General features: G+C 45.2%; 1 protein-coding gene across 1 annotated transcript in view; it reads left to right on the forward strand.

The window, feature by feature from the left end:
* Window positions 1-27,121, forward strand: part of CHAF1A (chromatin assembly factor 1 subunit A) — a 37,148-nt gene that overhangs the window by 8,182 nt on the left and 1,845 nt on the right. The window contains exons 4-13 of the mRNA XM_032231256.1: window positions 5,040-5,096; window positions 8,453-8,694; window positions 9,600-9,660; window positions 9,835-9,903; window positions 11,447-11,673; window positions 13,330-13,498; window positions 14,645-14,725; window positions 16,525-16,617; window positions 25,571-25,829; window positions 26,270-26,754. Of these exons, the coding sequence (XP_032087147.1) occupies window positions 5,040-5,096; window positions 8,453-8,694; window positions 9,600-9,660; window positions 9,835-9,903; window positions 11,447-11,673; window positions 13,330-13,498; window positions 14,645-14,725; window positions 16,525-16,617; window positions 25,571-25,829; window positions 26,270-26,754 (1,743 nt within the window). The remainder of the gene's footprint in view (window positions 1-5,039; window positions 5,097-8,452; window positions 8,695-9,599; window positions 9,661-9,834; window positions 9,904-11,446; window positions 11,674-13,329; window positions 13,499-14,644; window positions 14,726-16,524; window positions 16,618-25,570; window positions 25,830-26,269; window positions 26,755-27,121) is intronic.

Raw genomic sequence — 27,121 nt, forward strand, 5'->3', positions numbered from 1 at the left:
CGGCTGTAGGGGGCGATGCTCACCTCCGTTTCAAAGCCAAAGAGCCAGCGCTGTCCGAACGTCTCCATGATCATGTGGCCTGCATGAATAGACGCCAAAGGTGCACGGAACGCTGTTACCTTCCCACCAAAGGTGGTCCCTATTTTTCTATTTGCATTTTTACATGCTTTCGAAGTGCTAGGTTGGCAGAAGCTGGGACAAGTAATGGTAGCTCACTCCGTTACGCGGTGCTAGGGATTTGAACTGCCAATGGTTTAACTTGATCCTTAAATTAACCTATTTTTGTAGTTTGCACAATACATTAATTCAGGATGGATTGGTTTAATCCACATTGCTTATGTCTCATGATGTTGACCCTTAGGAGTCACATCTATAGATTTTTCTGCATGACCATCTTTCTGGGTGAAGTGAAACATGGTTCAAATGATGTAAAGTAGAAGCATGGAGCAAGTACTAAATATACTACGACAGTTTTATATGGAGCAAAAGCTTTCTTGACAAGTATTTGAACAGTTACAAGGCAATTTCTTATGAAATGCCTGATTATTCCTTAGTAACCATTGTTTTCTAAATTATTGGAAATAGGTTTGGAATACAAGAAGGTTCTAAAGAGAAACCAGTCAATCAGAATAGAGCTGGAAGGGACCTTGGAGGTCTTCTAGTCCAACCCTCTACTCAAGCAGGGGACCCTATACAATTTAAGACAAATGGCTGTCCAGTCTCTTCTTAAAAACCTGTTGCACGAACAGAAGCCTGCTACGATAATATGGAATATAATGAGGTTTTTTTTAACTTGGAAATTGGCTTCTTCCTAAGTGTGATAAGAGAGATTGAGATTTGAGATTTGTTTTATTTATATGCTGCCCTATTCCCAACGGGACTCAGGGTGGCGAACAACTCAAGGGGGAAAGGGAACACAAAGTACAATACAAGCAATTAAAATAGCCAACAGACACACAGGTCAAGAGGGGAAGGGAACTCATCAACCCCAGGCCTGCCGACACAGCCAGGTTTTAACGGCTTTTCGGAAGGCCTGGAGAGAGGTGAGGGTCCGAATCTCTGCGGGGAGTTCGTTCCAGAGGGCCGGATAAGGTGCTGACACATCTTTTATGAAAGGGATCAACAGTTTTACAAGATTGTGCACTTTTAGGTATTCAAAACATTTGGTCCTCGACTTAATGACCACAATTGATCCCAAAATTTGTAGTGTTAAGTGACAAAATTGTTAAGTGTGTTTGGCTCCATTTTATGCCTTCTCACCATATTTGTTAAGTGAATCACTGCACTTCTTACACTGGGTGTTGAGTGAATCTGGCTTCCTCATTGACTTTGCTTGTCAAAAGATTGTAAAAGAGGATCACAGGACCCCGGGATGCTGCAACCGTCGTAAATATGAGCCTGCTGCAAAGCATCTATACATTTTGATCCTGTGAGTCATAAATATGAGTCAGTTGTCAAGCATCCGAATGTAAATCACATGACCACGGGGATGCTGAAACGGTCATAAGTGTGAAAAATGATCACTTTTTCCATTGCCGTTGTAACTTTGAACAATCAGTAAATGAACTGTTATAAGTCAAGGACTACCTGTAACATGGATTGGAAATGTTTTCACAGTAGCACAGAGGATTAGAAAACTGAAAACCGAGCCCATCTGTATAATAATAATTTATTAAATTTATAGGCTGCCCGGCCCCAGTGATGGGATTCAATATTTTTTTTACTTTCGGCTCTGTGGGCGTGGTTTGGTGGGTGTGGCCTGACTTAGTAGGCGTGGCAGGGGAAGGATACTATAAAATGTCCATTCCCTCCCCACTCCAGGGGAAGGATACTGTAAATCCTATTTCCTCCCAATCAGCTGGGACTTGGGAGGCAGAGAATAGATGGGGGCGGGGCCAGCCAGAGGTGATATTTGCCGGTTCTCCAAACTACTCAAAATTTCCGCTACCGGTTCGCCAGAACTGGTCAGAGCCTGCTGAATACCTCCTCTGTGCTCGACTCCCAGCAACTAAAACTCAATAGTTTTTGAGCTGGCCTCAAATCTATTATAGCTATTACTGGATTTGAGCTGGAGAATGAGAGTGGATTTTAGGGCAGAAGAAGGAAGGAATACGGTTTGAAATGCCGCCTATGAAAATCCACAGTGGAGGAGGTGTATTGTATTCATGAAGTAGCTGTGTTTGCGTGTCCACTCGCCTTCCAGTCAATATTGACTCTCCGTGGCTGCCTGGATAAGTCTCTGCGGTCTTGGCAAAATTTCAGAAATGGCTTCCAATTGTCTTACTTCCTAGGGCTGAAGGTGACTGGTCCAAGGTCACTTACCAAGCCAGGGCTAGAACTCAAAATCTCCTGGTATTTTCATTATTACACTAAACTGGCTCCCGATATAGCATCAGTATTCATAAAAGAAAAATTAACACAGTAAGTGGGCCCCGTTGAGAACAAAGGCTCGAAATCTTCCATTTCCCTGGAGTAAACCCCAGGGAAATTTCCACAGAACTGGCTGTTCCACAGAACAGATACCCCGCGGGCATGATAGGGAAGGAAACAATCCAAAGTGAACAGCTTGTGGTGTGGAATTTCCTTGATTATGGCCATTAAATGCTATCTATAGATAGCTTCTAGTGGAATAATGCGACTTGGCAGGTTTTTTAAAAAATTATTTCAGGAAACAATCTGGAAATTCCTTTGTAGGGATGTCTGAGCTACCAGCCAAAATTACTAGATGAAGAGTAAGAGGATTGTATGCTATAATACAGCTTGATATGTTTGGGTTTAAGGCCTTATTAGGCCTTGTTATAATATCCACTCTTTCTATAGAGAACTTAGTGCTGAGTCAACAGACATACCCCCTCTACAGGTAGTCTTTGGCTTATGACCACAATTGAACCCATAATTTCTGTTGCTAAGCAAGACAGCTGTTCAATGCCTCGTTTTACAACATTTTTCATGACAGTTAAGTGAATCTCTGCAGTTGTTAAGTGAAACTCTGAAGTTGTTAAGTGAATCATGTAGTCATTAAGCACATCTGGTTTCCTCCATTGCCTTTGCTGGGAAGTGATCATGTGAAACCTGGGACAGGGTTTCAACCGTCATAAGTACACGCCAGTTGCCGAGCTGCCGAATTCCAGTCTCGTGACTATGGAGATTAAATACGAAAAATGTCACTTTTTACGCTGCTGTTATAACTTCAAACGGTCACTAAATGAATGGTTGCAAGTCGAGGACTATGCACTGTGGGAAGCACAAAGTCCAGTTGCTAAATGTATCCCTGTACAATGTGAAATGAAATTTTTATATAGAAGCCATCTACTTCTGACTGGGACTACATCTATGGCTGTGCTCTGCAACGCTAAAACCATATTTTTTTGCTTCTTAAAACCTTCCCCTTTATATCAGAAACACTCAAAGGCTTCAGAATTACATCCTTAACCTAACTCCATAAGCAAATAGGCAGCTGGATCCACTATATGTGAGCCAAGGATCACTCTCTGCTGACTTAGTGTGTTGCATAAATTGGTGTGTTGCGTATCAACTTCTCCAAAGTGGTCTGGTATTGCGGTGTGTTTTTAAAAAAAACTTCTCTGTTTTGTTGTTACTGGGTCTTCGAACTGCCTGTGTAATATGGGATGTTACACATTGTATATATCTGTGATTTTTTTTTAAAAAAGGTATCTATTATGTCATTAAACTCTCCAGCCAATACTTAAAAAGCCCTGTATTGTTTTTGGGAAGTAGTTTATTCACAAGCCTTTGGGATTTGTTTGTTGCCCTTCCTTAGCTGGAAACAAAGTCCTGAATTGTTCTGTTGGCCAAAACTTAAGTTTAATTGGCAAGTCTTGTTTTCTTGATTTCAAATAAGAATGGGAAAGTCTTGGTGGTGCCAGTACAATTTGCAGTTGTGGCAATTGTAAGTTGGTCTACTGCCTATTTTTTGTTGCTGTTCAACTCATGGACTGGAATTAACAATCTTTATGGAAAGAATTGGAGAAGATTCTTACTTTGGTATAAATTCAGATCAAGTTGTGTTGTGTTAGTTCTCTGCTACTCCCAGAATGTACCTCAAACATTGCAGAACATAATTCTCCATCCTTTCATCACCCTCCAAAACATTCAAATTTAAACCCTATTGCAAATAAGTATTTTTAGTTTGCCTCTTTGCTGTAATGATAAAATGAAACTTGTATTTATTCATATAGATTTTATTTAGATTCACTTTGCAGCCATGGTGACTCAGCTTATGATTGTTATAAAAATGGTTGTAAGTCCAGTCAGTTGGTACCTCGACTTAGAACCCCAACAACTTATGATCGAAATTCCAGCCTCCATTGTGGTCATAAGTTGAAGACTCCATATAGCTGCTAGATAAGAATTATGGGAGATGTAGTCCCAGCCCATCTCTGGTTGAGGAGGGCTTTTCGGTTTTCTTATACATGTTGCAGGGCTGGGATTCATTGCAGACTTCATATGCCAAAGTTGCTTTTTTAATCATCTTACCTAAAAAAAAATTTTTTTAGTTAGGATTTCTGAAGATAAGTAGAAAATCATGATTCTAACCTCACCTGACTGTAGCCTAAGTGTTTCTCTGTGCTTCCTCTGTTTTCTCAAAATACAGATGAGGAATTCAGGTCACTGCATTATGCCATAATACAGCTGTCCGTCTTTAAAAACGCGAAAATGACTCTTTGGTCTGACTCACACTTCATGCCCAGAGGTCCCCATTTGGAATTGGGCCACTTGAGCCCAATTGAGTCTGGAGTGCAACTCAACTTGCTTGAGTGGGGGGCCGGTGGACAATCTCATGTGCGTGCACCAGCCTGCCACATCGCCCAGTTCCCCTCTTCTCCACCTTCCAGGCAGGCTGCCAAACTGCAAACTTTGGGGGCCACTGTGCTTAACCACAATTCCCTTAAACATAGTTTGTAGAATCACGACCCCAGACACCGTTATGGTTTGTGCTCTGTATAAATCCTTGTCTCGGTTTTGATTGCTTAAAAGAAATGTTGATAGCATAACCTGCGCCATCTTTCCTATTTCAGGCTTCTCCAAAGCTCCATCGAAGTTCTGAGGAGAAGGAGAAACTCAAGCTACAGAGGGTGAGATGATTCCACTGAGTAATTGAATTTACTCGCTGAAAAGTGAAAGTGTGTGGGCTTAAGAAAGTGATGGCGAAGACAGTAACAAATGGTTTTAATGACATTTCTTTGGTCATCACTGAAGCAGCCTGAGGGCTTTTAAAAAAAAATAAAGCTTTCGTGAAACCCCATTAAAATTTGAGCTACTTTAATTACCAGTCATCATCCTGGAGAAGAATTATCTCTGGTTGCTAAGAGATGATGACACATCCCCAGAAGCCTAATAAATACCTGCAGTAATGAGTAACAGATTTTCTACTTTTTGGATGTCTGAAGTGCTGATTCCAGAGCATTTTTCATGCCTGCGCATCCCTAATAAATTGTAATTTGTGTCCACTGAAACAAGCTCAGCAGGCAGAAAAAGTCCTTGTTTCTATGCCACCATATCCAGCTAGAATCCAGAAAAGATTTTAAATTCCGGGGAAGACAATATAAAATCAGAGGGAATCTGGCCTGGCTTAAAAGGCCTCTTCCACCATCCCATATCTTCCAGGTGTTTACGGCTGAAATGCTACTTTGGAAGTATAATCAAGGAAGTTGTGTGATTGCAGCTATTTCTGGCTTTGGCAATATCCAGGAACAAGTGGGACATGGCATGTTGGTCCATTTGGTGGTTGCAGTGATTGGATGGTGCAATTTCCAGACAAAGCAAGGCACCCCCTAAACTGATTACTGTATTTTTCGGAGTATAAGACACACCTTTTACTCTAAAAAAAGAGGGTGAAAATCTGGGTGCGTCTTATACACTGAATACAGCATTTTTGGCCCGCCCCCTTCACCAAAATTGCCATGCATAGTCTTTAGGAGGCTTATAGAGTGCTCCTAGGGGCGGGGGGAGGGCAGAAATGAGCCATGCATGCTCTTTTTTGACAAAAAACGGATTTTTGTTTGTTTTTGCCCACCAGCCCCCAGGAGCACTCTACAAGCCTCCTAAAGGCTATTCATGCCCCTTTTTTTGAAAAAACCTGGCCCATTTCGTGCAAAAACTTTTTTTTTGTTTGCCTCTTCAAAATCCTGTTGCGTCTTATACTCCAGTGCATCTTATATTCTGAAAAATACGGTATTTCGTTTAAAGAAAATACCTTTGTTTCTGTTTGAACTTTAATTGAAACCATTGTTGGACCTGTCGCTAGAAATGGAAAGAAATGAAGATTTCATTTTGGGATTTGATGATTCGCACAGTTTATGATTATAGAAATACTGTGCATTGTTGGTTTTAGAGTAAGAGGTCAGTGTATTTTATATCTGCATCTGTACCGAAGAAAGATGGGAATTATTCTTTCTTTTCCTTTTTTCCTTCTTTTGCACCCCTGATTTTGCTTACTTACTTTTTAATCTCTGTTTTGCTTTTTGTATTTTATCCCTTGTTGAAAGTAAATATATATTTTTTCTAAAGCAAGACTCCTCCTCCTTCAGGAAATTACTGGAACATTTTTTTGAGAAATAAGGGGGTGGAAGGACAGGTTGAAATGAGCTTCAGAGTCCTGTGAAAACTCCCTCCTATTAGAGTGATAAGGTTAAGTATATATTCAGTGCCAAGGAAGGCAAGGATTGACAGAATGTTACACCAGGAAACAAAATTTCTAACCCCTTTAAGTTACTTACTTCTTTGTTTCAATATTAACAAAGTGACAGTGTTGTTCTGAGTCTTTCCACCTTCCAGCTACAGTAGCCATGTTATTTCCAATAGCTATAAAAACAGAATTTTAAAAAAGTAACAAACCAGGAAATTTGAGGGTGGCAACTGTGCCAATACTTCTTTCAAGATCTCCCAGGGTTAATAGGATTTCATTTTAATTTTGAAGGACAGATAATTTTAAAAAGAGGACAGAACGAATAGGTTATGTAGATAGTTGTGTGAGTTTAAACCTTTCCATTGGGTTATGGTATAGGGCTTCCTTCCGTCCTGAGCAGGGGGTTGGACTAGAAGACCTCTAAGGTCCCTTCCAACTCTGTCATTCTGGTATCTATGATGGGGAAAGTTTTTATTTATTCAATCTATGAACATGCCAGATATCTCCACTTAATAACCTTTTTGTTCAGTGGCCAAAGGTAAGGAAGGAATGTTGTGGGTCCCATCCCCTAGTCCAGGGGTGTCAAACTCAATTTCATTGAAGACTGCATCAGGGTTGTGTTTGACCTTGGGGGGGGGGGGCGCTGCAGGAGGGGCGTGACCAGCACGATGTCAGTCAAGTTGGAGGTGCCTAAGTTGGCCCCGAACACTCTGCCAGTGAAAATGGGCCCCCGAGCTCCATTTTCAGCTGCGACCCTCCTGCAACTCTCTGCCACCAAAAATGGAGCTTAGGGAGGTACATGCAGCCCTCCCGAGCTCCATTTTCGCTGGCAGAGGCACTGCAGGCCAGTCCTTTGCTGTTTCCAGGGTGGCCCTACAGGCCAGAACTAAGCTTCCCGAATCTGGCCCCTGGGCCTTGAGTTTGACACCCCTGTCCTAGGGAGATACACCTGGTGGGACCCAGATGAAAGGCCTTCTCCGTGGTGGCTCCCACACTCTGGAACATCATTCCCCCAGAGATTAGAATGGCCCCCACTCTAATCCTCTTTCAGAAGGCGAGGAAGATCCGGTTCTGCCAGTGGGCCTGGGGAACCCAGAACGGGATGGAGCCCATTAAATGGCTCGTGTGTAAATATCGCAGGGGTTGGGGGATTATTATTTCATTAATTTATTACATGGTTCTCTCTTATTAGTTTTATTGCTTTTTTATATGAGGTTTTTATATTCTTGTAAGACGCCTTGAGTCGCCATGTGCGAAAGGTGGCAATATAAATTTTCTAATCATAACAAAAAAAAAAAAAGTTACAACAGCACTGAATGAAGGGAATTATGACCATTCCACTCTTCTGTCCGTTGCACCACCCACAGAGTTACGCAAACAAAATTTGGGCCTAGCTGAATTTACAACTGTCTGCCCTGTGTCCCCCCCACCTTTCCCCGCTAGCTGATGTGCATCTTCATCTGATTTCCCTCAGTTGGGCTCACCACAGGGCTCACCCACAGGGGAGGAGCCTGGGAAACATATACAGGTAGTCTTCAACTTAACAACCACAATCAGAATTTCCAGCGCTAAGCAAGGCAGTTAAGTGAGCCATGCTTTGTTTTATGCCTTGCTATGTCTGGGGACTGGTGATAAGACACATTTTTCAGTGCAGTTGTAACGTCAAATGGTTGCTAAACTAATGGCTGTAAGTTGAGGCAACCTGTTACCTGTTTAACACATATTGCACTGCTCGACTGTGGGGATACGACAGGGTCAAGAATTCCTCTTAAAAGACCTTTTCTGGTCTCTCTTTGTTTAAAGGACCAAGAGCGTGCAGAAAAACTTCAGAAGCTGGAAGCTGAACGGGAGGAGAAGAGACTGCTGAAAAAGGAAGCCCAGGCTGCGAAGGAACGTGCCCGAGAGGAGGCGAAGAGGAAGAAAGAAGAAGAGAAGGAGCTGAAGGATAAAGAAAGGAGGGAGAAAAAGGAGAAAGATGAAAAAGAGAAAGCTGAAAAGCAGCGCGCAAAAGAAGAAAAACGGAAAGAGAGGCAAGAAGCTCTGGAGTAAGTACATTGTCACATGGGATTGTCAATCAACGTAGATTTCCCTTCTTCTGGTTGGTTAGGATGTTGGGATTCTGCTAGCTGGACTTGGTTGCTGTTTTCTCTTGATAGGATCACATTCTACTGATTGGCTGCCTTCCTATAATGGTGTTCCGAGTACCATTGATCTTCCTTCCTTCCTTCCTTCCTTCCTTCCTTCCTTCCTTCCTCAGATGCCAGTCTGCCATACACAATGGGAAGGGAGCTATGTGGAAGGGTGAAAGGGGGAGGCTACCATAGTCGTATATCCCATGAGAACTGCTGCCGTTTCCAAGGTCGCAACATGGAATGAATGCAACACCGTCCAGGCCATCAAGCCAGGGACTGTTACCAAGCCTGTTGCAAAAACAATTTGTTTGAATATAATTGGACAGTTATAGGATCACATTCTACTGATTGGCTGCTTTGCTTTAATGCTGCTCAGAGTATCACTATGAGGACCTTCCTCCTTTACTTCCTTTCCTTTCCCTTCTTTCTTTCCCTTCACTCTTTCCTTTCCTTCCCTTCTGCCTTGCCTTTCCCCTTCCTTCCTTCCTTCCATCCATCCATCCATCCATCCATCCATCTCACGCAAGTTGTGAGGTTTAATCTGTGCTCCGTTGCAATTTGCTGTCCAGTTGTGGTGGATATTTCCAAGACTGCCTCTTGGACCACTTAATCGTAAAATGGATTTGACTTAGAAATTCAAATGGAAGCTTTTCCCACCCCCACCCCAAAATGCCTTTGAACTAAGGATCTGCAAAATTCCTGGACTGGAACACCCTTACCCAACATTTTGGGGTGTGGGGGAATATTTGAACGCTCCCAATGCTTGTGTTTTCGTAAACCAAGATTATATTTTCCTAAACCTGGGCTTTATTTTGAAGGGCAAAATTAGAAGAGAAAAGAAAAAAGGAAGAAGAAAAACGCTTAAAAGAAGAAGAGAAGGTAAAACCAGAAGCCCTTTTCTTTATTCTATTTCAGCAAGAATACAGAGTTCAAAAGAAGGGCTTTTGGACATCACACAGCGTTTGTCTTCTCTGTGTTAAAGAAGGCTTTGGTGTTTTTAATTTCGTGGATTGAAACGTCTCTCTTTTTTTTTTTTTCATATTCTGATTCTAGCGCCTCAAAGCAGAAAAAGCTGAAATCACCCGGTTCTTTCAAAAACCAAAAACCCCACCTGCTCCAAAAGTAAGTTTTCTAACCACTTCTGTATACCGTTGAGGCATTAAAACTATATGTTCTTTTTCTGGGTAATACCATAAAATACCTGAACTTGAAGGTCATTTTGAATTTCAGGAACTGTTAATGGAATCGTTGGCCAAAACAGCACAACTATTGTAGATTTAGCTAAAATAAGAGAAGCTGAAATTTAAAGAAATTTAAGAAGTTGCAGGCTTATGTCCCCAGAGTCAGAATTGTTGCACAGTTACTATCAGCATGTCTAAATCAACCTGCAATTAAAAAAAAAAAAAGATAGGTAGTCTTTAACTTACAACCACAATTGAGCCTAAAATTTCCATTGCTAAACAAGGGAGTTGTTAGGTGAGCTTTGCTCCATTTTACAACCTTTCCTGCCACAGTTGTTAAGTGAATCACTGCAGTAAAATTAGCAACACAGCTGTTAAGTGAATCTGGCTTCCTCGTTGACTTTGCTAGTCAGAAAGTCGTAAAAGGTGGTCAGATGACCCCAGGACACTGCAACGGTCATAAATATGAATCGCTTGCCAAGCATCTCCATCCATAACCATGGGGATGCTGCGGTGGTTGTAAATGTGAAAAATGGTCACAAGTCACGTTGTTCAGTGTGTTATAACTTCGAACGGCCACTAGACAAATGGATGGTTGTAAGTTGAGGATTACCTGTAAGAATAATCAACCTGCAGTTTAAAAACAGCCTAACGTGGCTGTGATGCAACGTTTCTTCTGTTTGCACTTTGGTTTAAACAGCAAAATGCTGACCTCAGAATGGTAGGTAACGTATTTTATTTTTTAAGTGTGTAATTTTATTTTTAAGTTCCTGGGCTTCAAGGATGAAACTTGTATCCTATGTTGCATTCCAAGAAGAACAGCGTATTGTGGTCTGTGGCGGAGCTGGCAGGAGATTCGGAGAGTGAGGAGGTTGGGGAGGAACATGAGCCAGTCCTGGGGAAGGCTCTGATGAGGGCTCTGCGACGGAGGCAGAGAGGGGACCAGGGCCATCTGGGAGTTTTGCGCTGCCTCCTGAGTCTCCAGAGTCGGACATCAGCGAGGAACCAGGGGGAACCTGTTCCCAGTGTGCACATGCGCAGAGCTGCCAGAAGGCAAGAACAGTTAAGACAAAAGGGACGACTCTGAAGTAAGGCTTGGAGGTGATTGGCCCCTCCAATCATGACATAAAGGAGGAGCAAAGGCACGTGAGCCTTTGCAGGAAGCAACTTGGTTCATGCTGGTCAGTTTACCTTCTGAAGCTTCGTTTTGACTCTGTGTTCTGTGTGGCCTTGCAAAGCTAATTGCCAATTAGGTCTTTTGCAGCGTTTCAAGGGAGAGAAAGGTGGGTGCTTATCCTGAAGGATTGTGGCAGACTTCTGTCGGACTCCTCACAAACTATTTCCGACTCATTAGGGGCTGTGAATGAATATAATTCACAATCTTTGAAATAAAAAGAGGGTTTTGGGGACTCTGTGTGATTTTTACTGTCTCAGGAAGCCTAGGTCAGAACACACCGTAATAAAGTTGTCCTCTTTCTTTTCAGACTCTGGCCGGCTGGTGTGGGAAGTTTGCTCCCTTTGAGATCAAGGAGAACATGGTCCTGGCTCCACTTTGCCGGGTGCCCTTCGATCAGGAGCTCTCCGACCGAATGGATCGTTCTGTGGAAGAGCAGAGCTGCGAGCTTTCCTTCCTGGAAGAGCTGAAGAGTCGGGACGCTAGAAAATCGGAACCCACCCTTGCCTGCAGCCCCAGCGCTGACGAGATTAACAGGTTAGTTACTCTTTTTTTGGGGGGGGGGGAAAGGCAGCCTGTCATAGGACAGATGTGGCTTTAGCAAAACACTTTGGATAACAATAAAAGTTCAGGAATAAAAGGACAAGCTGCTGTGCCTATATGGGCATCTGGACTTTCTGGTTTTTCTTTCAAGGCGTTTAACTTCTCATCCAAAAAGCTTCTCCAGCTCTGAGTGGATGGTGGGGAAGGGAAGGATTTATAGCTGTGTTTTTTGCATCCTTTTTAGAGAGCTGTTGAGGCCACTTGTAGGTTTCTCTGTGTCCTCAGGGTCACCTGAGTGGTGCAAATAGGTGAGGAGCCTTCTTGGAACTGCTGAAAGGACCGTGTTGTAAACTGGGGATAGATGATAGCAACAGCACTTAGACTTACATACCTCTTCACAGTGCTTTCCAGCCCTCTCTAAGCTGTTTACAGAGTCACCCTATTTCCCTCAACAATCTGGGTCCTCAATTTACTGACCTTGGAAGCATGGATGCTCAGCCAACCTTTTTTTAAATTATTTTTTTTATTAAAATGTCAAATCAATGTGTGAACAGAGTGGCACCTGGGTGCCATACATTCGAATCCAAATGAAACTAATCAGATTAAACATAATTATTACATCCAATCAATTTATGTATTTCTAACAACAATACACATTTGTATTACGTTGCAATCTATCATCCTTCAATTATTCCACCTTTTCTCATTATTGCTTCCATTTTATAAGATAAAAATGAATACATTCATGTTCTCCTTATTTCTATCTCTTATTCTAGCTTTTAATCGTGTCACCCTTTATTGAGAAACCTTTTCTTTCTTTCCTGTCTAACTTCTAATCATGTCCCCTGCCTAAAAAAAAGAGAGAGAGAGAGAGGGAAAGGCTGAGCCAATCTTGAGCCAGTCAGGATCGAACTGCCGAATTGCTGGCAGCTGGCAGTCAGCAGAAGTAGCCTGCAGTCCTGCATTCCAACCACTGCACCACCATGGCTGATGTCGTATCCCTCCCCGTCTGTCTTCAAAGAGAAACAAAGGAAGTCCAGTTGCCTCTTGAGAAAAAAAGCGCAATCACTGGAAATATGATGTTGACAACGCACTGCGCATATCGCTTGGGTGTGAGGACCCATGTCAAGATGTCCCTCTCTTCCTCAACTTTTAAGTCTCAGCTTGTCTTGGCTGCAAGCCCACAGCTGTCTCCTCACGACTTCCCTGCTGTAAGAGGGTGTGCATTGTGATCTCTTTAATCCTTAATCATCCTGTCCAGATGTTTTCATGGCAGGGTGCCTCTGACATTTCCATGCATCCAGGACAGAAAGCTTTAGCGTCCCCTCCCTACTTCCCCCATTCCTCTTTGATCTGGGGTGGTTTGCAGCCCACCAGTTTCCTTAACTTTCACTCATTCCTCCTAGCTGTGACACAATTCACCAGTTCAATTTTAATCGAAGGCCTCTCTAGGGACGTGGACAAAAGTCCCTTTCTTGTGAGTCAGGCGTCATTATCCCAGTACTAATTAGGAACTTTGTTTCACTGGAGATTAAGGACGACTTTCAGCTCCCCTCTCCCTCCCTCCCTCCTTTCTTTCTTTCGGTGTCTTGGTACCCCAGTGGGCGACACCAAAGATTGAGCACCCTATTATTATCATTTTTTCAACAGCGATGTGGTCATTGTGAGTAGCAGCCAGGCAGAAGATGCTCCCGAAAGGAAGAAATTTGGCAGAATGAAACTCCTGCAGTTCTGTGAGAATCACCGGCCTGCCTACTGGGGCACCTGGAACAAGAGGACTTCTGCAATAAGGCCCAGAAACCCCTGGGCCAAAGATATGGTAAGCTGGGAACATTAATTCACCCGTCTTCTTCAAACACATTAAAAGGCCACTGGGGCCAAGCGGGTATCGATGGGAGGAGATGGCAGCTTAGTAAATCTCTGTGGAAAGAAAGCATCCTATGCTGGCTGGGGAATTCTGGGAGTTGAAGTCTTAAAGTTGCCAAGTTTGGAGACCCATGGAATCTCGCACTAAACAGCAGATCAAATAACAGAATAACATAGTTGGAGGGGACCTTGGAGGACTTCTAATCTAGCCCTCTGCCCAGGCAGGAGACCCTATACCAGTGATGGCGAATCTTTTTTGGCTCACGTGCCAAAAGCTGGGGGAGCGCAGGGGGGGGGAGGCGTGCGGGGGTAATGCAATGCTTGACTCCCAGCACGCATGTGCGCATGACAGGCGCTCCCCCCCCCCATTTTTTGCATGGTTTTTTCGCCCTCTCCAGGCTCCAGAGGCTTTATAGATTCCTGGGGAGGGCAAAAAAGGCCTCCCCCCACCCCCGAGGCCCTCCGGAGGCTTCGGGAGCTTCCCTGAAGCCTCCAGAGTACAAAAAACCGGCCCTATGGGCAAACTGGAAGTTTGGGAACGGACTTCCAGTTTGCTCGTAGAGCCAGTTTTAGCCTTCCGGAGCCTTCAGAGGCCTTCCGGAGGCTTCCCTGAAGGCTCCGGAGGACGAAAAACACCCCCTGGCCAGCACGCGCATACCTCACATGCCCTGACAAACAGGTTCACCATCCCGGCCCTGTACCATTTCAGACAAGTAGCTATCCAGTCTCTTCTTAAAAACCTCCAGTGAAGAAACACCCACAAATTCTGGAGGCAAGCAGTTCCACTGGGTCATTGTCCTCACTCTTGCGAAGATTCTCCTTAACTCCAGGTTGTTTCTCTCTCCTTGGTGAGTTTCCATCCATTGTTTCTTGTCCTGCCTTCTGGTGCTTTGGAAAATAAGTTGACCCTCCCTCTTCTTTGTGGCAGCCCCTCAAACATTGGAATTCAGTGACTTCCAGGATCCTTCTCAGTTCTAGGATTCCTTGTTTCTATTTTGCCATTAAATACTGTTCAAAATGAGTGCCTCTCCCCACCCCCGTTGCCCAGTCCTTCTGGAAGCTGTCTTAGTTTGCATTGTTCTTGCTTCTTTCCCTGCAGAAGCTCCTGGACTATGAAGTGGAGAGTGATGAAGAGTGGGAGGAGGAGGAACCAGGGGAGTCCCTCTCTCACAGCGAAGGGGTAAGACTAAGCTTTTTCCCTGAAGGAGCAACGTTGCCTCTCCTTCAATGGCAAAACCCTTGGGAAGACTATGTAGTGGTTGAAAGGTTGCAGGTAACATGGAGTGGTGCGGTGGCCTAATGGCAGAGCTCTTGCCTCACAATCAGGAGGCTGTGAGTTTGATCCTAGGTAGAGGCAGATATTTCTCTGGGCACAATGAGAATTTATCTGTTGGACAAAACTCCACGTTGGCAACAGGAAAGGCATCTGGCCATTAAACACTCTGCTAGATCCATTCAGTTGCCCAGACTCCATCCCGCGAGGGATTATGGGGTTGTTAAAAGACAGCGATGATGTTACAGTAACATCTGGAATCAGGCACAGAAATTCGTCATCCATGGTTGGCCATATACTCTGATTTCTTGACGCTCTGAGAGAAGATGATTGGAACAGTGTCTAACAGAAATAGCCAGAAAGGTGTTTTTTTTTCTTACATTAAATTGTGTCCAATTATCAGAGACTGCCTGAAGAAGTCTCCACAGTTTTCTTCCTCCTTGTGAATCAAGCCAGTTCTGATTTGTGAATTTTTCCAACTGCAGCTGCCCCATAATTGGAGAAGGGGAAATTCATTCCTAAATGTGAGAGATGCATTTCTTTCAGAAATGGCAAATACTCGGAAACCTTTTTTCCCCCTAGTGTCATGTTTACAGTTTTTATTATAAAATACAAAAGCAAAGGAGTAGGAAAAATGAGGGAGGGAAAGGGGAAAAGAAAAGTGTAGAGACAAAAGGAAAAAAAGGTGTTGACTTCTGACTCCCTTCGGTGCAGTAGAATAAAAATAACAACATCCAACCTCGGCTTTTTACTTTTCCATAATAGAATAAACTAGCTATTTCTACAACAAGAAAACTAACTCATCGGTAAAACCCACAATCAAAGTTTCATTTTGACTCCCACCTCAAACACAAAGTCCAGTCGTGGTTTCCAACAAGAAACAAAAGTAGTTGTGGGCTTTTTTTCTTTCTTTGATCAAAACAGTCAATTTTGCCACCTCTGCTCACTCCATCAACTTTTGCAGCCATTTGTCCATTGTGGGGATCGAAATGTCCTTCCATTTTTGTGCATAATGTACCGCATTTTTCGGAGTGTTAAGACGCACCTTTTTCCCTCAAAAAAGAGGCTGAAAATCTGGGTGCATCTTATACATTGAATACAGCATTTTTTGCCACCTGAAATCCCACCACCTTCACCAAAATGGGCATGTATAGCTTTTAGGAGACTTTCAGAGCTCCTGGGGGCTGGGGAGGGCAGAAATGAGCAAAAAAACAGCCCGTTTTTTGCTCAATTTTGCCCAGCCCCCAGGAGCACTCTATAAGCCTCCTAAAGGCTATGCCTGCAATTTTTTTGATGTAAAACAGGGTGTTTTTTGCTCATTGGGTGGGGAGCGCACCCCCCCCCCCAGAGCACTCTCCAAGCCTCCTAAAGGCTATTCATGCCTTTTGGGGGGGGGGAAACGAGCCCGTTTTTGCGAGGTCTGCAGAGTGCAAAATTTGCCTCTTCAAAACCTTGGTGCGTCTTATATTCCAGTGCGTCTTATACTACAAAGCATACTTGTATAGATTACTGTATGTATGTATTATTGTATGTAATCTTGTATAGAACATAGAAAAATACCCACAAACGTCTTGACACAACCGAGAATGCCCTTTCTTTCCCAACCAGCCTTTTTCAAAAGATCTGCCGTTGATCTAAGCTCTTATTAGAAAAAGATGCTTTTCCAAGGCCACTTTGTAATCTCTCCCTGTTTCCCTGTCATTCAGGATGAGGAAGAAGATGGTGGAGAGGAGGAAGATGATGACGATGGCTTCTTCGTTCCCCATGGATACCTTTCGGAGGATGAATGCGTGACTGAAGTAAGCCCCAAAGGGAAGGGGATTTTTCCAAGGCTAAGAGGCTGGGAAAATGAGCAAGGCGGTACTGTTGATCTACCTCAGCTGGTAGTCCTTGATTTATGACCATAGTTGAGACTGGAAATTGCTAAGTGAGAAACTTGTTAGGTGAGATTTGCCCCGTTTTACAACTTTTTTTGCCACATTTGTTAAGTGAATCACTGCAGTGGTTAAGTTAGCTTCACGGTTGTTAAGTGAATCTGGCTTCTCCATTGACTTTGCTGGTCAGAAAGTCGTAAAAGGGGATCGCGTGACCCCGGGACACTGCAACCGTCATAAATATGAACCCGTTCCCAAGCATCTGGATGTTGATCACAACCACAGGGGATCCTGAGACGGTCGTAAGTGTGAAAAACAGTCCTAAGTCACTTTTTCCACTGCTGTTATAACTTTGAACGGTCACTAAACAAACTGTCATAAGTCGAGGACTACCTGTAGCCCCCAGGACTGATAGCCAGAGACAATCTCTGTCAAAAGGCTGCATCTCAAAGCTAAAACCCACTTATTTGGGAAGATGTATTTAGCTTCCATATTTGATTCTGCAGGACTAAAATTAAGATTGGGGGAAAAAAACACAATCGTAAGCTTCAATGGATCACATGTATTAAATACATGATAGGGGTTTTGCCCAGTGTGTGTGTGTTATGTATACACAACCATTATTGTGGGGGTGGGGGAGTGGGCTGATATTACAGGTAGCCCTCGACTTACAACAGTTCATTTAATGACTCTTTTCACCAAAACGGGGAGCATTTTTCCCTTTCCCCAGCCCTGCTGAAGCCTGCAGAATGTTTCTGGGGGGGAGGGGGTGGAAGACAAAAACACCCCTGTTTTTCACAAAAGTGGGATGCGGGGGGGGTGGGGCTGATGTTTTTTTAATTAAATTAACTGTGGTTTTAAATCTATAAAAATACAATTGTCATCGTCAGCCATTCAGTCATATCTGACCCGCTTGGCCACTCTGGATCAGCATTCTCCATGCCGCAATATAACATAAATGCCAAAACAGACTTTCCTTGGTGTTCGCAAACTAGATATTCCAGCCTCTTATTTCACACCAGTCTGTACTTTGGAATTTCTAAAATAGTACATTTGTGTAGCTGACCGTGGCTCATTTCAAAAATGCTAATAAGGGCTTCGGGGGGTGGAGCCTGCCGCCGTCGGGAGCTCAACGAAGCTCCTGCCAGGACTCTGGTTCGTATATCTTATAAGATCTATAGATATCTCCCCTTTCTGGCAGAAAGGGGCAGGGAGAAGGTCAGTCGTTAGGATCTCTTTGTAATTCATAGCTTTTTTTTTGCTGTGAATGGAGAAGAGGTTCAACATTAGCTGAGCCTTTACTCTGGCCAGTTTTCCGCGCTGCCTTTTTTGCAGCCTAGGCAGATTGCCCCCCCCCCCCCCCCCCCCAGGACAAAGCTAAGCTATTTAAAAGTCAATCCGGGCGGGGACCATTCCTGAGGAATTTCTTTTATTACTATCTAAAATACCAGCTTCAATTTCGCAAAAGGCTCCCTTCCTTTTTTAGCTGCGTCACAAGATGGCGATCTCGTAGTTTTTGTGTTTGATGTGACGTACTTAGCCAGCCCTACCCTCCTGAAGGCTTCTCTGTACTAATTGCTAAAAGATTAACTGAGGGGAGCAGAGACTTTGATTTTTGGCTCGCTTGATTGCTTGTCTTTTATTTCTACTTTGGAATGGCTCCCAAATCTAAACAGAAGCGCTTCCTTAATAACATATCTCTAAAAACTGCTATGAAGCCGCTACCCTTGCCTCCCACACCCTCCACGGGAGATTTGTTAACACAAGAATTTCTTCTCAAAACGCTTAATGACTTCAGACAGGAAATTAATCAACTGATATCGGATTTATATGATCAATTTGATGCTAAAATTGCTCAGGCAAAGAAGGATATGATCGGAGTAATGACAGTCATGACAGATTATATTGCTGAAGCGGAGGACAAATTGGAACTTTTGGAAGAAACTAACCTTAATTTGATATCCAAAATTCAAACGTTACAACAGGAAATGGAAATTGCTCAAAAACAACTTGTCATGATAAATTACAATAAGACTGCCTTTGCAATAAGGGTTAGAGGACTGCGTGAAAACCAACAGGAGAATTTGAAACAGATCTTCTTTGAGGCTTTCAGCCGCTTGGTGGGAAGTCCGGGATTTAACTTTGATTGGCAGATTCAAAGAATTTACCGCCAGAATTCCTGGGTAGCAAAACAGCGACAGCTTCCGAGGGACATAATAATATACTTTACCACAAGGGAATCCAGAAATGAGATAATACAGAGGCTTTACAGCAAGAGGTTGAGAATTGACGGACAGGACTTGATTGTTTTTAAAGAGATACCATTTCAATTATTAAGAACAAGGAAAGAGTACGCTTTCTTAACCGAAGAACTCAGAAATTCTCAGATTCCATACAAATGGGAAGTCCCAGCTGGTATTACAGTTACATTTGGCAACCAAAAACACCGCATTAACTCTGTCTGTGAAGCCCGAGAATTTTACTACGAGATCCTGAAGGCGGGACTTCCTGATTCATCCGGACCTGGAGAGAGACAAGGAGAAGGAGAAGACAAACAGCGAGACACGTGGCTACAAGGCGGAGGGTGTTGCTTTCCTCTTCCGGAAGGGCAGAAGACTAAAGAATAAAGACTAAGCGATGTTCTTAAAGCTTTATGATTTCCGTCTGGGATAAAATGGAAAAGTGGTATATTGATGATGAGACATGGAGACTGAGAGAAGCGTTGCTGATTGTGGACACATATTGTATATAAGATTTGTCTGAATTCTAACTCAAATTGCGCATGAATTATTTTCTTAGGCGAGGAGAGCGGAGATTGCGATCTTTTTGAGTTGTGGTCTGGGACGAATGGAGTTGGGAGGCGCGTGGGAGAGGGAAGGGTAGCGAAAGCTTAATTAGACTACTTGGGGCTAGAATGCAAGCTGATATTTGTTTGAGTTGCTATTTCAATATAAGGTCAAGAAAGATTGGTCGGAGAGTCTTCAGGAAAGTGGAGTAAATATGGGAGGAGCAATGGACGCGGATAAAATATATATATGGACATAGATAAAGGCAGGGTGGAAGGTAAAAAATTTATATGTGGAGGTGGGTAAGGATAGAAAGGGAGGTGTTGGAAATGAAAAATGAAAGAAGTACTTGAGTTTAATGGTTTTATAGAAAGGTTTGGATATTCGGATAAAAAAGAGAGAAATTAAAGGTTTGAATAGATAGACAAAGGAATGAGACTTTTAGTTGGGGAATCCTAATTGATCAACTTACCTGGCTCTAATATAGTTTGAAACCCTGCAAGTAGTAAAATAATCGAAATTTGGAATGAGCTACATTGTTTAAGATTTACAGATAATGGGAAGCTGTGTTAACGTAGTGGGTTTATTGACCCTTCTCTGTTTCCCCTGAGCCCCGAAAATACCAGCAATTTTCCTTCCATTTGCAAGAGCGGTGCAAGTTAGCCTCGAACTCTGGCCTCCTACATTGGGGCCCTTATATATCTTTGAGAAAGAGACTTTCGAATATACAGCCCGCTAACCTCCACCAGTGGGGCAAGACTATATGGGAGCCGTCTACGAACTCTGGAGCTTTATACTCAATCTTGTTTGTCTACAGCCACCTTATATACTACGTACTTTTGACTTGGTGGCTAAGGACATCTCCCCAGGACATAAGAAGGGAGAGGAGCAGACCATCGCTTCCTCCACTGTTTCCATATTATTATATATTATAACTGCGCAATTTTAATTAGAATGTTGAGTGTATGGGAGTTGCTTGGAATTGAATGAATGGCCCACTTTTAGTAATTGTTACCTTTGTATTTTATATGTTTTAAATTCTTACGTGGGATTTGTTAGAGTGGATAAATGAGAATGCTTGACTCGGAGGACCTGCTGGGGAAGGCGGGAGGAACTGGGGTGGTTGGGGGGACCATGGACATGGGAGTGGGTCGGAGCATAGCGGTCGTGACAGGGAGAGGCAGATACGGCGGGGACCTTAGGGCTGGCCATTACCGGGGAAGGAGGGTTCGCTACATTACAGAGATCCCTCCTTCCGGCCCTAGGAGTCCCACTCCAAGACCAGATGGCGCGAGTAGTCAGGACCCTGGTCTCAGGCTGTTGTCGCTAAATGCCAGGTCTGTTGTTCACAAAGCTCCCCTCGTCCGGGACTTAATTGTTGACGAGAGGGCAGACCTGGCATGTATTACTGAAACCTGGCTGGGCACAGAAGGAGGAGTCCCCCTTGTAGAGATGTGCCCAGAGGGATTTCAGGTGCTTCATCAGCCGAGAGCCCAGGGAAGGGGTGGCGGTGTGGCTATTGTAATCCGGGAGTCTCTGTTACCTCGTAGGGTCCCTGCTCCGGAGCTTGTCGGGTGTGAGTCTCTGCTGATAAAGTTGGACCTCAAGGGTCAAGTGGGTTTGCTGCTAACGTACCTGCCTCCCAACTGCGTTGCAGCATCCCTCCCCTCGCTCCTCGAGTCAGTAGCCGAGCTGGCAGTTGAGTTCCCCAGGCTTATAGTTCTGGGGGATTTCAACTTGCCATCGCTCGGTGAACGCTCTGAAGGGGCGCAGGAGTTCATGGCTTCCATGACAGCCATGGGCTTGACCCAAGTAATTCGGGGCCCAACCCATGCAGCGGGTCACATGCTCGACCTCGTATTTCTCTCGGAGCAGTGGATGTGTGATCTTGGTCTGAGGGGTAATGAGATCATACCCCTGTCGTGGTCAGACCATTGCCTACTGAGGCTTGACTTCCGGAGGCCAAACCCCCACCGTAGGGAGGAGGAACCGACCAGGTGGTTCCGCCCCAGGCGACTTATGGACCCTTTGAGGTTCCAGACGGAGCTTGGGGTTATTCCTGATACCCTCGCCCACAGTTCGGCGGAGACTCTGGCTGCCGCCTGGTACTCGGCGGCATCGGAGTCTCTCGACCGGATTGCGCCACTACGGCCCCTCCGGGTCAGTGGATCCCGGAGAGTTCCCTGGTTTACCGAGGAACTCCGGGAGAAGAAACGCCGGAGGAGATGCCTAGAGCACCAGTGGAGGTCCGATAGGTCCGAGGCAAACCGAGCACTCTTAACTACCTGCACCAAGGACTATGTCCGAGCATTAAGAACTGCAAAAAGATCATATATTTCTTCCTTGGTTGCGTCCGCCGAGTCACGCCCAGCCGCCCTGTTCAGGATAACCCGCTCCCTCCTTAATAGGAGGGATGCGGGAGACCCCTTGCAGGGTAGGGCTGAGGATTATGCTCAATTCTTGGCGGACAAAGTAGCTCGGTTTCGATCGGACTTGGACTCCACCGCAGTAGATCCAGCTGAGACACAGGAGGATCATTTGCCACATCAGTTCTGGGTTGAGTTCCAGGAAGTTGCCTCTGGGGATGTGGACAAGGCCATCCGAGCTGTAAGTGCCTCCACTTGTATTCTGGACCCGTGTCCCTCCTGGCTGGTGGCCAACAGCAGGGAGGTGACACATGGCTGGATCCAGGCGGTTGTCACCGCCTCCCTTCGGGAGGGGCACTTCCCCGCCGCGCTCAAAACGGCGGTGGTGAGACCCCTCCTAAAGAAACCATCGTTAGATCCAGCCATCTTAAACAACTTTCGTCCTGTCTCCAACCTTCCCTTTATCGGGAAGGTTGTTGAGAAGGTGGTGGCCTTTCAGCTTCGACGGGCCTTGGAGGAAGCCAGTTATCTTGACCCCTTCCAGTCCGGCTTCAGACCTGGTTACAGCACAGAAACCGCTTTGGTCGCATTGACCGATGATCTCTGGAGGGCCAGAGATGGAGGCTATGCGTCCATCCTGGTTCTCCTTGACCTCTCAGCGGCTTTCGATACCATCGACCATGGTATCCTTCTGCGACGACTGCGGGAGGTGGGAGTGGGAGGCACTGTTTTGCGGTGGTTCTCCTCCTACCTCTCGGACAGGTCGCAGTCGGTGTTAGTAGGGGGGCAGAGATCGTCCCTGAGGCCCCTAACATGTGGAGTACCTCAGGGTTCGGTCCTATCCCCCCTACTATTTAACATATACATGAAACCGCTGGGCGAGATCATTCGGAGGCACGGGATAAAATACCATCAATATGCGGACGATACGCAATTGTATCTGTCCGCCCCGTGCCAACTCAATGAAGCGGTGGACGTGATGAACCGGGGTCTGGAGGCCGTTAAGAACTGGATGAGTGCTAACAAACTGGTGCTCAACCCGGATAAGACCGAGTGGCTGTTGTGTTTCCCCCCCAATAATTTGGCTAATACACCAACGCTTAGGCTGGGGGGTCAAATTTTATACCCCTCAGATAGGGTCCGCAACTTAGGAGTCCTCCTGGATCCACAGCTGACTTTTGACCACCAGCTGTCAGCTGTGACCAGGGGGGCATTTGCCCAGGTTCGCCTGGTCCGCCAGTTGCGGCCCTACCTAGATCGGGGGGCCCTCACAACAGTCACTCGAGCCCTTGTGATCTCTAGACTGGAATACTGCAATGGGCTCTACATGGGGTTGCCCCTGAAGTGCATCCGGCGACTACAGCTAGTCCAAAATGCAGCCGCGCGAGTGATAGTGGGCGCACCTCGGTTCGCCCACGTTACACCTGTCCTCCGCGAGCTGCACTGGCTGCCTGTTGGTCTCCGGGTGCGCTTCAGGATAATGATGACCATCTTTAAAGCACTCCATGGTAGTGGATCTGGGTACTTGAGAGACCGCCTTCTGCCGATTACCTCCCTAAATCGACCAATCAGATCGCACAGACTGGGCCTCCTCCGAATTCCATCTGCCAGTCAATGTCGACTGGCGACCACACAGAGGAGAGCCTTTTCTGTTGCTGCCCCGACCCTATGGAACGAGCTCCCCATGGAGATCCGCACCCTCACCACGATCCAGACCTTCCGCGCAGCCCTCAAGATCTGGCTCTCCCAGCAGGCCTGGGGATAGGCTTCCAATTACCCGCCCGAGTGTTTGATTGCTGAATGAAAGTTGTGTTTTATTATTTTTCTTTTGTTCACAAAGTGTTTGTTTTGACCTTGCACTTCCCCTCCCCTGTGGTTGTAAGCCGCCCTGAGTCCCCCTCAGGGAAAAGGGCGGCATATAAATCCCAATAAAACCTAACCTAAACCTTTCTTTTTAGGTGTGTGTGTATTTTTTATTATTCTCTTTTTTTTTTTTTGGCTTTTCTTTTCTTTTCTTTTTTTAATTTTAAAGTTAGCTGGCCTTATTATACTCAAATGCTTGTTAAAGAATTATGCCGGGTATGGGACCTGTGAAGCCGTAAGGGGGTTGGGGAGGGTGGAATTACAGTTTCAATTCTTAACAATAAGAATTCACTTGTATACTGCGGCTCGTTTTCCTTTTTTTTTTCTTTTTCTCTTTTATTCTTTAAAAAAAAAAAACAAACAAACTGATGGATACACCAAAGCGAGGAGAAGAGGGAAAGAGGAGGGAGAAGTAAAGAGGGAGTGAGAGGGAATGTAAGGAGGGGGAGATGGAGGGAGGGGGAGATGTCTGAGGGGGAAGGGAAGTAGAAGAGGGGAATGCTGGAGGGGTGAAATGAAAGTTGGAGGGGGAGAAGAGAGGGTGTATGGGGGATTGAAGTGTTATGTTGGGGTTTTTTTTTTTGTTTGTTTTTTTTCTCTTTGTTTTTTTTTGTTACGCACAGTATATAAGTGATTGTATAAAATGAAAATGAAAATGAAATAAATAAAATGTATTTGAGAAGTTGGAAAATTCTCTCTACGAAAAAGCAATAAAATAAAATCATGTTTTCAAAAATGCTAATAAGAAAGATTGACAGGATTGGTACTTGGAAGAGAGACAATAATTTAACATTAGGTCTGTCAATGCCTCCCAGGAAAAGGCATGCTCCATGCTCTGCTCCTGTGACAAATAAAGGATTGCCTTGCCTATTATTAACAAGAAAATGTGGTTTATGTATTGTGCAAATTCAGAAAAGAATTAAGGGTTTGGCCTCTAAGCTCAGAGGTGCTTTTTCAAAGGAATTGGATTTGGTTTTTCCTTGAAGATGTTTTGCTTCTCATCCAAGAAGCTTTTTCAGTACTGACTGAATGGGGGAGGATGGAAGGATTTATATTCCTCGCAGTCAACTCTGCCACTCAGTCAGAACCGAAGAAGCTTCTCAGATGAGAAGAAAAAATGTCTTCAAGGAAAAAGTCCAGTTGCTTTTTGAGAAAAAAGCACCTTTGGGACAACCATGACCTGAGTGACTGAGAATATCCATAGACATCAGAGGAGGTATTCAGCAGGTTCTGACCAGTTCTGGAGAACCGGTAGCAGAAATTTCGAGTAGTTCAGAGAACTGGTAAATACCACCTTTGACTGGCCCTGCCTCCATCAATTGTCTGCCTCCTGAGTCCCAGCTGATTGGGAGGAAATGGGGATTTTGCAGTAATCTTCCCCTAGGAGTGGGGTGGGAATGGAGATTTTACAGTATCTTGGTCCTGCCACGCCCACAGAACCGGTTGTAAAAGTTTTGAATCCCACCACTGATAAGATATCCCTCTAAGTTATCTGCTTAGATGAAGCTGGCTGAATCTTTGGAACGTGTTAAGTTGTCGATTTAATCTTTTGTTTCATGAGTCTGGTGTAATGCTGAGCCTTTAATCTCCCATCGGAGAGTAACCATGGCTGGCGCAGTAGTTAGAGTGCAGTACTGCAGGCTACTTCTGCTGACTGCCGGCTGCTTGCAATTTGGCAGTTCGAATCTCACCAGGCTCAGCGTTGACTCAGACTTCCATCCTCCTGAGGTGGGTAAAATGAGGACCCAGACTGTTGGGGGCAAGAGGCTGATTCTGTAAACTGCTTAGAAAGGGCTGGAAATCACTGTGAAGTGGTATATGTCTAAGTGCTATTGCTAAACCCCTCCCTTCCTCCTAACCCAGGAATGCGATCCCGAAAACACCAAAGCCCGCCAGAAGCTGAAAGCCAAGGAGTGGGACGAGCTGATCACCAAGGGGAAGAGATTCCGCATCTTGCAGCCGGTGAAGATCGGTTGCATTTGGGAAGGCGAGCAGAGCGGTGCCGTCATAACGGCAGAAATGGGAATCCTCCAGCAATTTACAGCTTCTGTCCTGGATTCTGGCGTCGCCGAGGAAGATTTGATAGAGAAAAGCAACAAAAAGAAAACAAAAGACCAACAAAGTAAGTGGCGGGTGGGGTCTCCTGCCCAGAACAAGGGTCTTTTTTTCTGGAATATTCATTTTGGCTTCTTACGTTGGTGGTTTTCTTTTTGACATCAAAGAGAAGGTCCAAAGTAGCAATCAGTTTCACAATTCGACCACTGTCGCGCTCAAAAGATTCTGTCGCTGAACAAGATCATTGTTAGGTGAATTCTGCCCTATTTTACATCCTTTGTGGACACAGTTGTTAAGTGGATCACTGCAGTTGTTAGGGACAGGGTTATTAAGTGACTCTAACTTCCCCTTTGTTTGCTTGCCACTTGTCTGAAATGATATAGGATCTCCTGCTTGAGCAGGGGGGTGGACTAGAAGACCTCAAAGGTCCCTTCTGTGACTTCTTTTGCTCCAGCAGCCAGGGATATCCTCGGCGTAACTAAGATTCTGCTTTTCGCCCCTTTGCAGTTCTGGCCCAGCTGCTTCCGCTACTTCACGGCAACGTGAACGGAAGCAAAGTCATCATTCAGGAGTTCCAAGAATGTTGCCGCTTGGCGTTGCTGTCGGATCCCAGCAGCCCGGTCTCCCCCCTGGGCAGTGGAGAGGCCAGCCCCAAGGTCTCTCAAGGCCAATCTCCGGCCTGCGAGAACGTCGTCCCTTCCAAGGCCAGGCTGAAGAGGATCATCTCCGAGAACTCCGTCTACGAGAAGAGGCCCGAGTACCGGATGTGTTGGTACGTGCAATCCGAGGTCCTGAAGAACTTTGGCCAGGAGCACCTGCCCGTGCCTTGCCAGTGGAACTACATTACCCAGCTTCCATCCGTGGCCAAGGAAGAAGCGGGCAGTTTGCAAGGCGGGGCGGCAACCCAGACCCCCCCAGTCTCTGCAAAACGGAAGTCAACGCAAAGCATGTCAATAACCAAGTTCATGAGGAGACCTCCGGGGACCGAGCAGGTAAGGACGAGCGTCTGTACCCAAGTTAGTAATTTCCTCCTTGCTGGCCGTTAGCAAGCTATGCCACCCTCGTTCTTTGCTTCACATTTTGTTTACCGACTGTGGGGCTGACGCTCAGATCCAAGAAGCTGTGTCTTAATTCACGTAGGATCAGGGGTGGGTTCCTGTACCGGTTGGTACCGGTTCGCTGGGTGCCCACCGCGCATTGCTCGCGCATGCAGAGTTGACTGTAAATTGTTCTGTGTATGAGCAGAAACATGCCGGCAAGGGCAGACGAGACCAGAGAACTGGTTCAGGGGCATGGCCAATCTGGGTTGCTGCCAGGCCAAATCACCACTACCGGTTTAGCCGAACTGGAAGCAACCCC

Source organism: Thamnophis elegans, chromosome 1 (genome assembly GCF_009769535.1).
Source record: "Thamnophis elegans isolate rThaEle1 chromosome 1, rThaEle1.pri, whole genome shotgun sequence".
Classification (NCBI taxonomy): domain Eukaryota; kingdom Metazoa; phylum Chordata; class Lepidosauria; order Squamata; family Colubridae; genus Thamnophis; species Thamnophis elegans.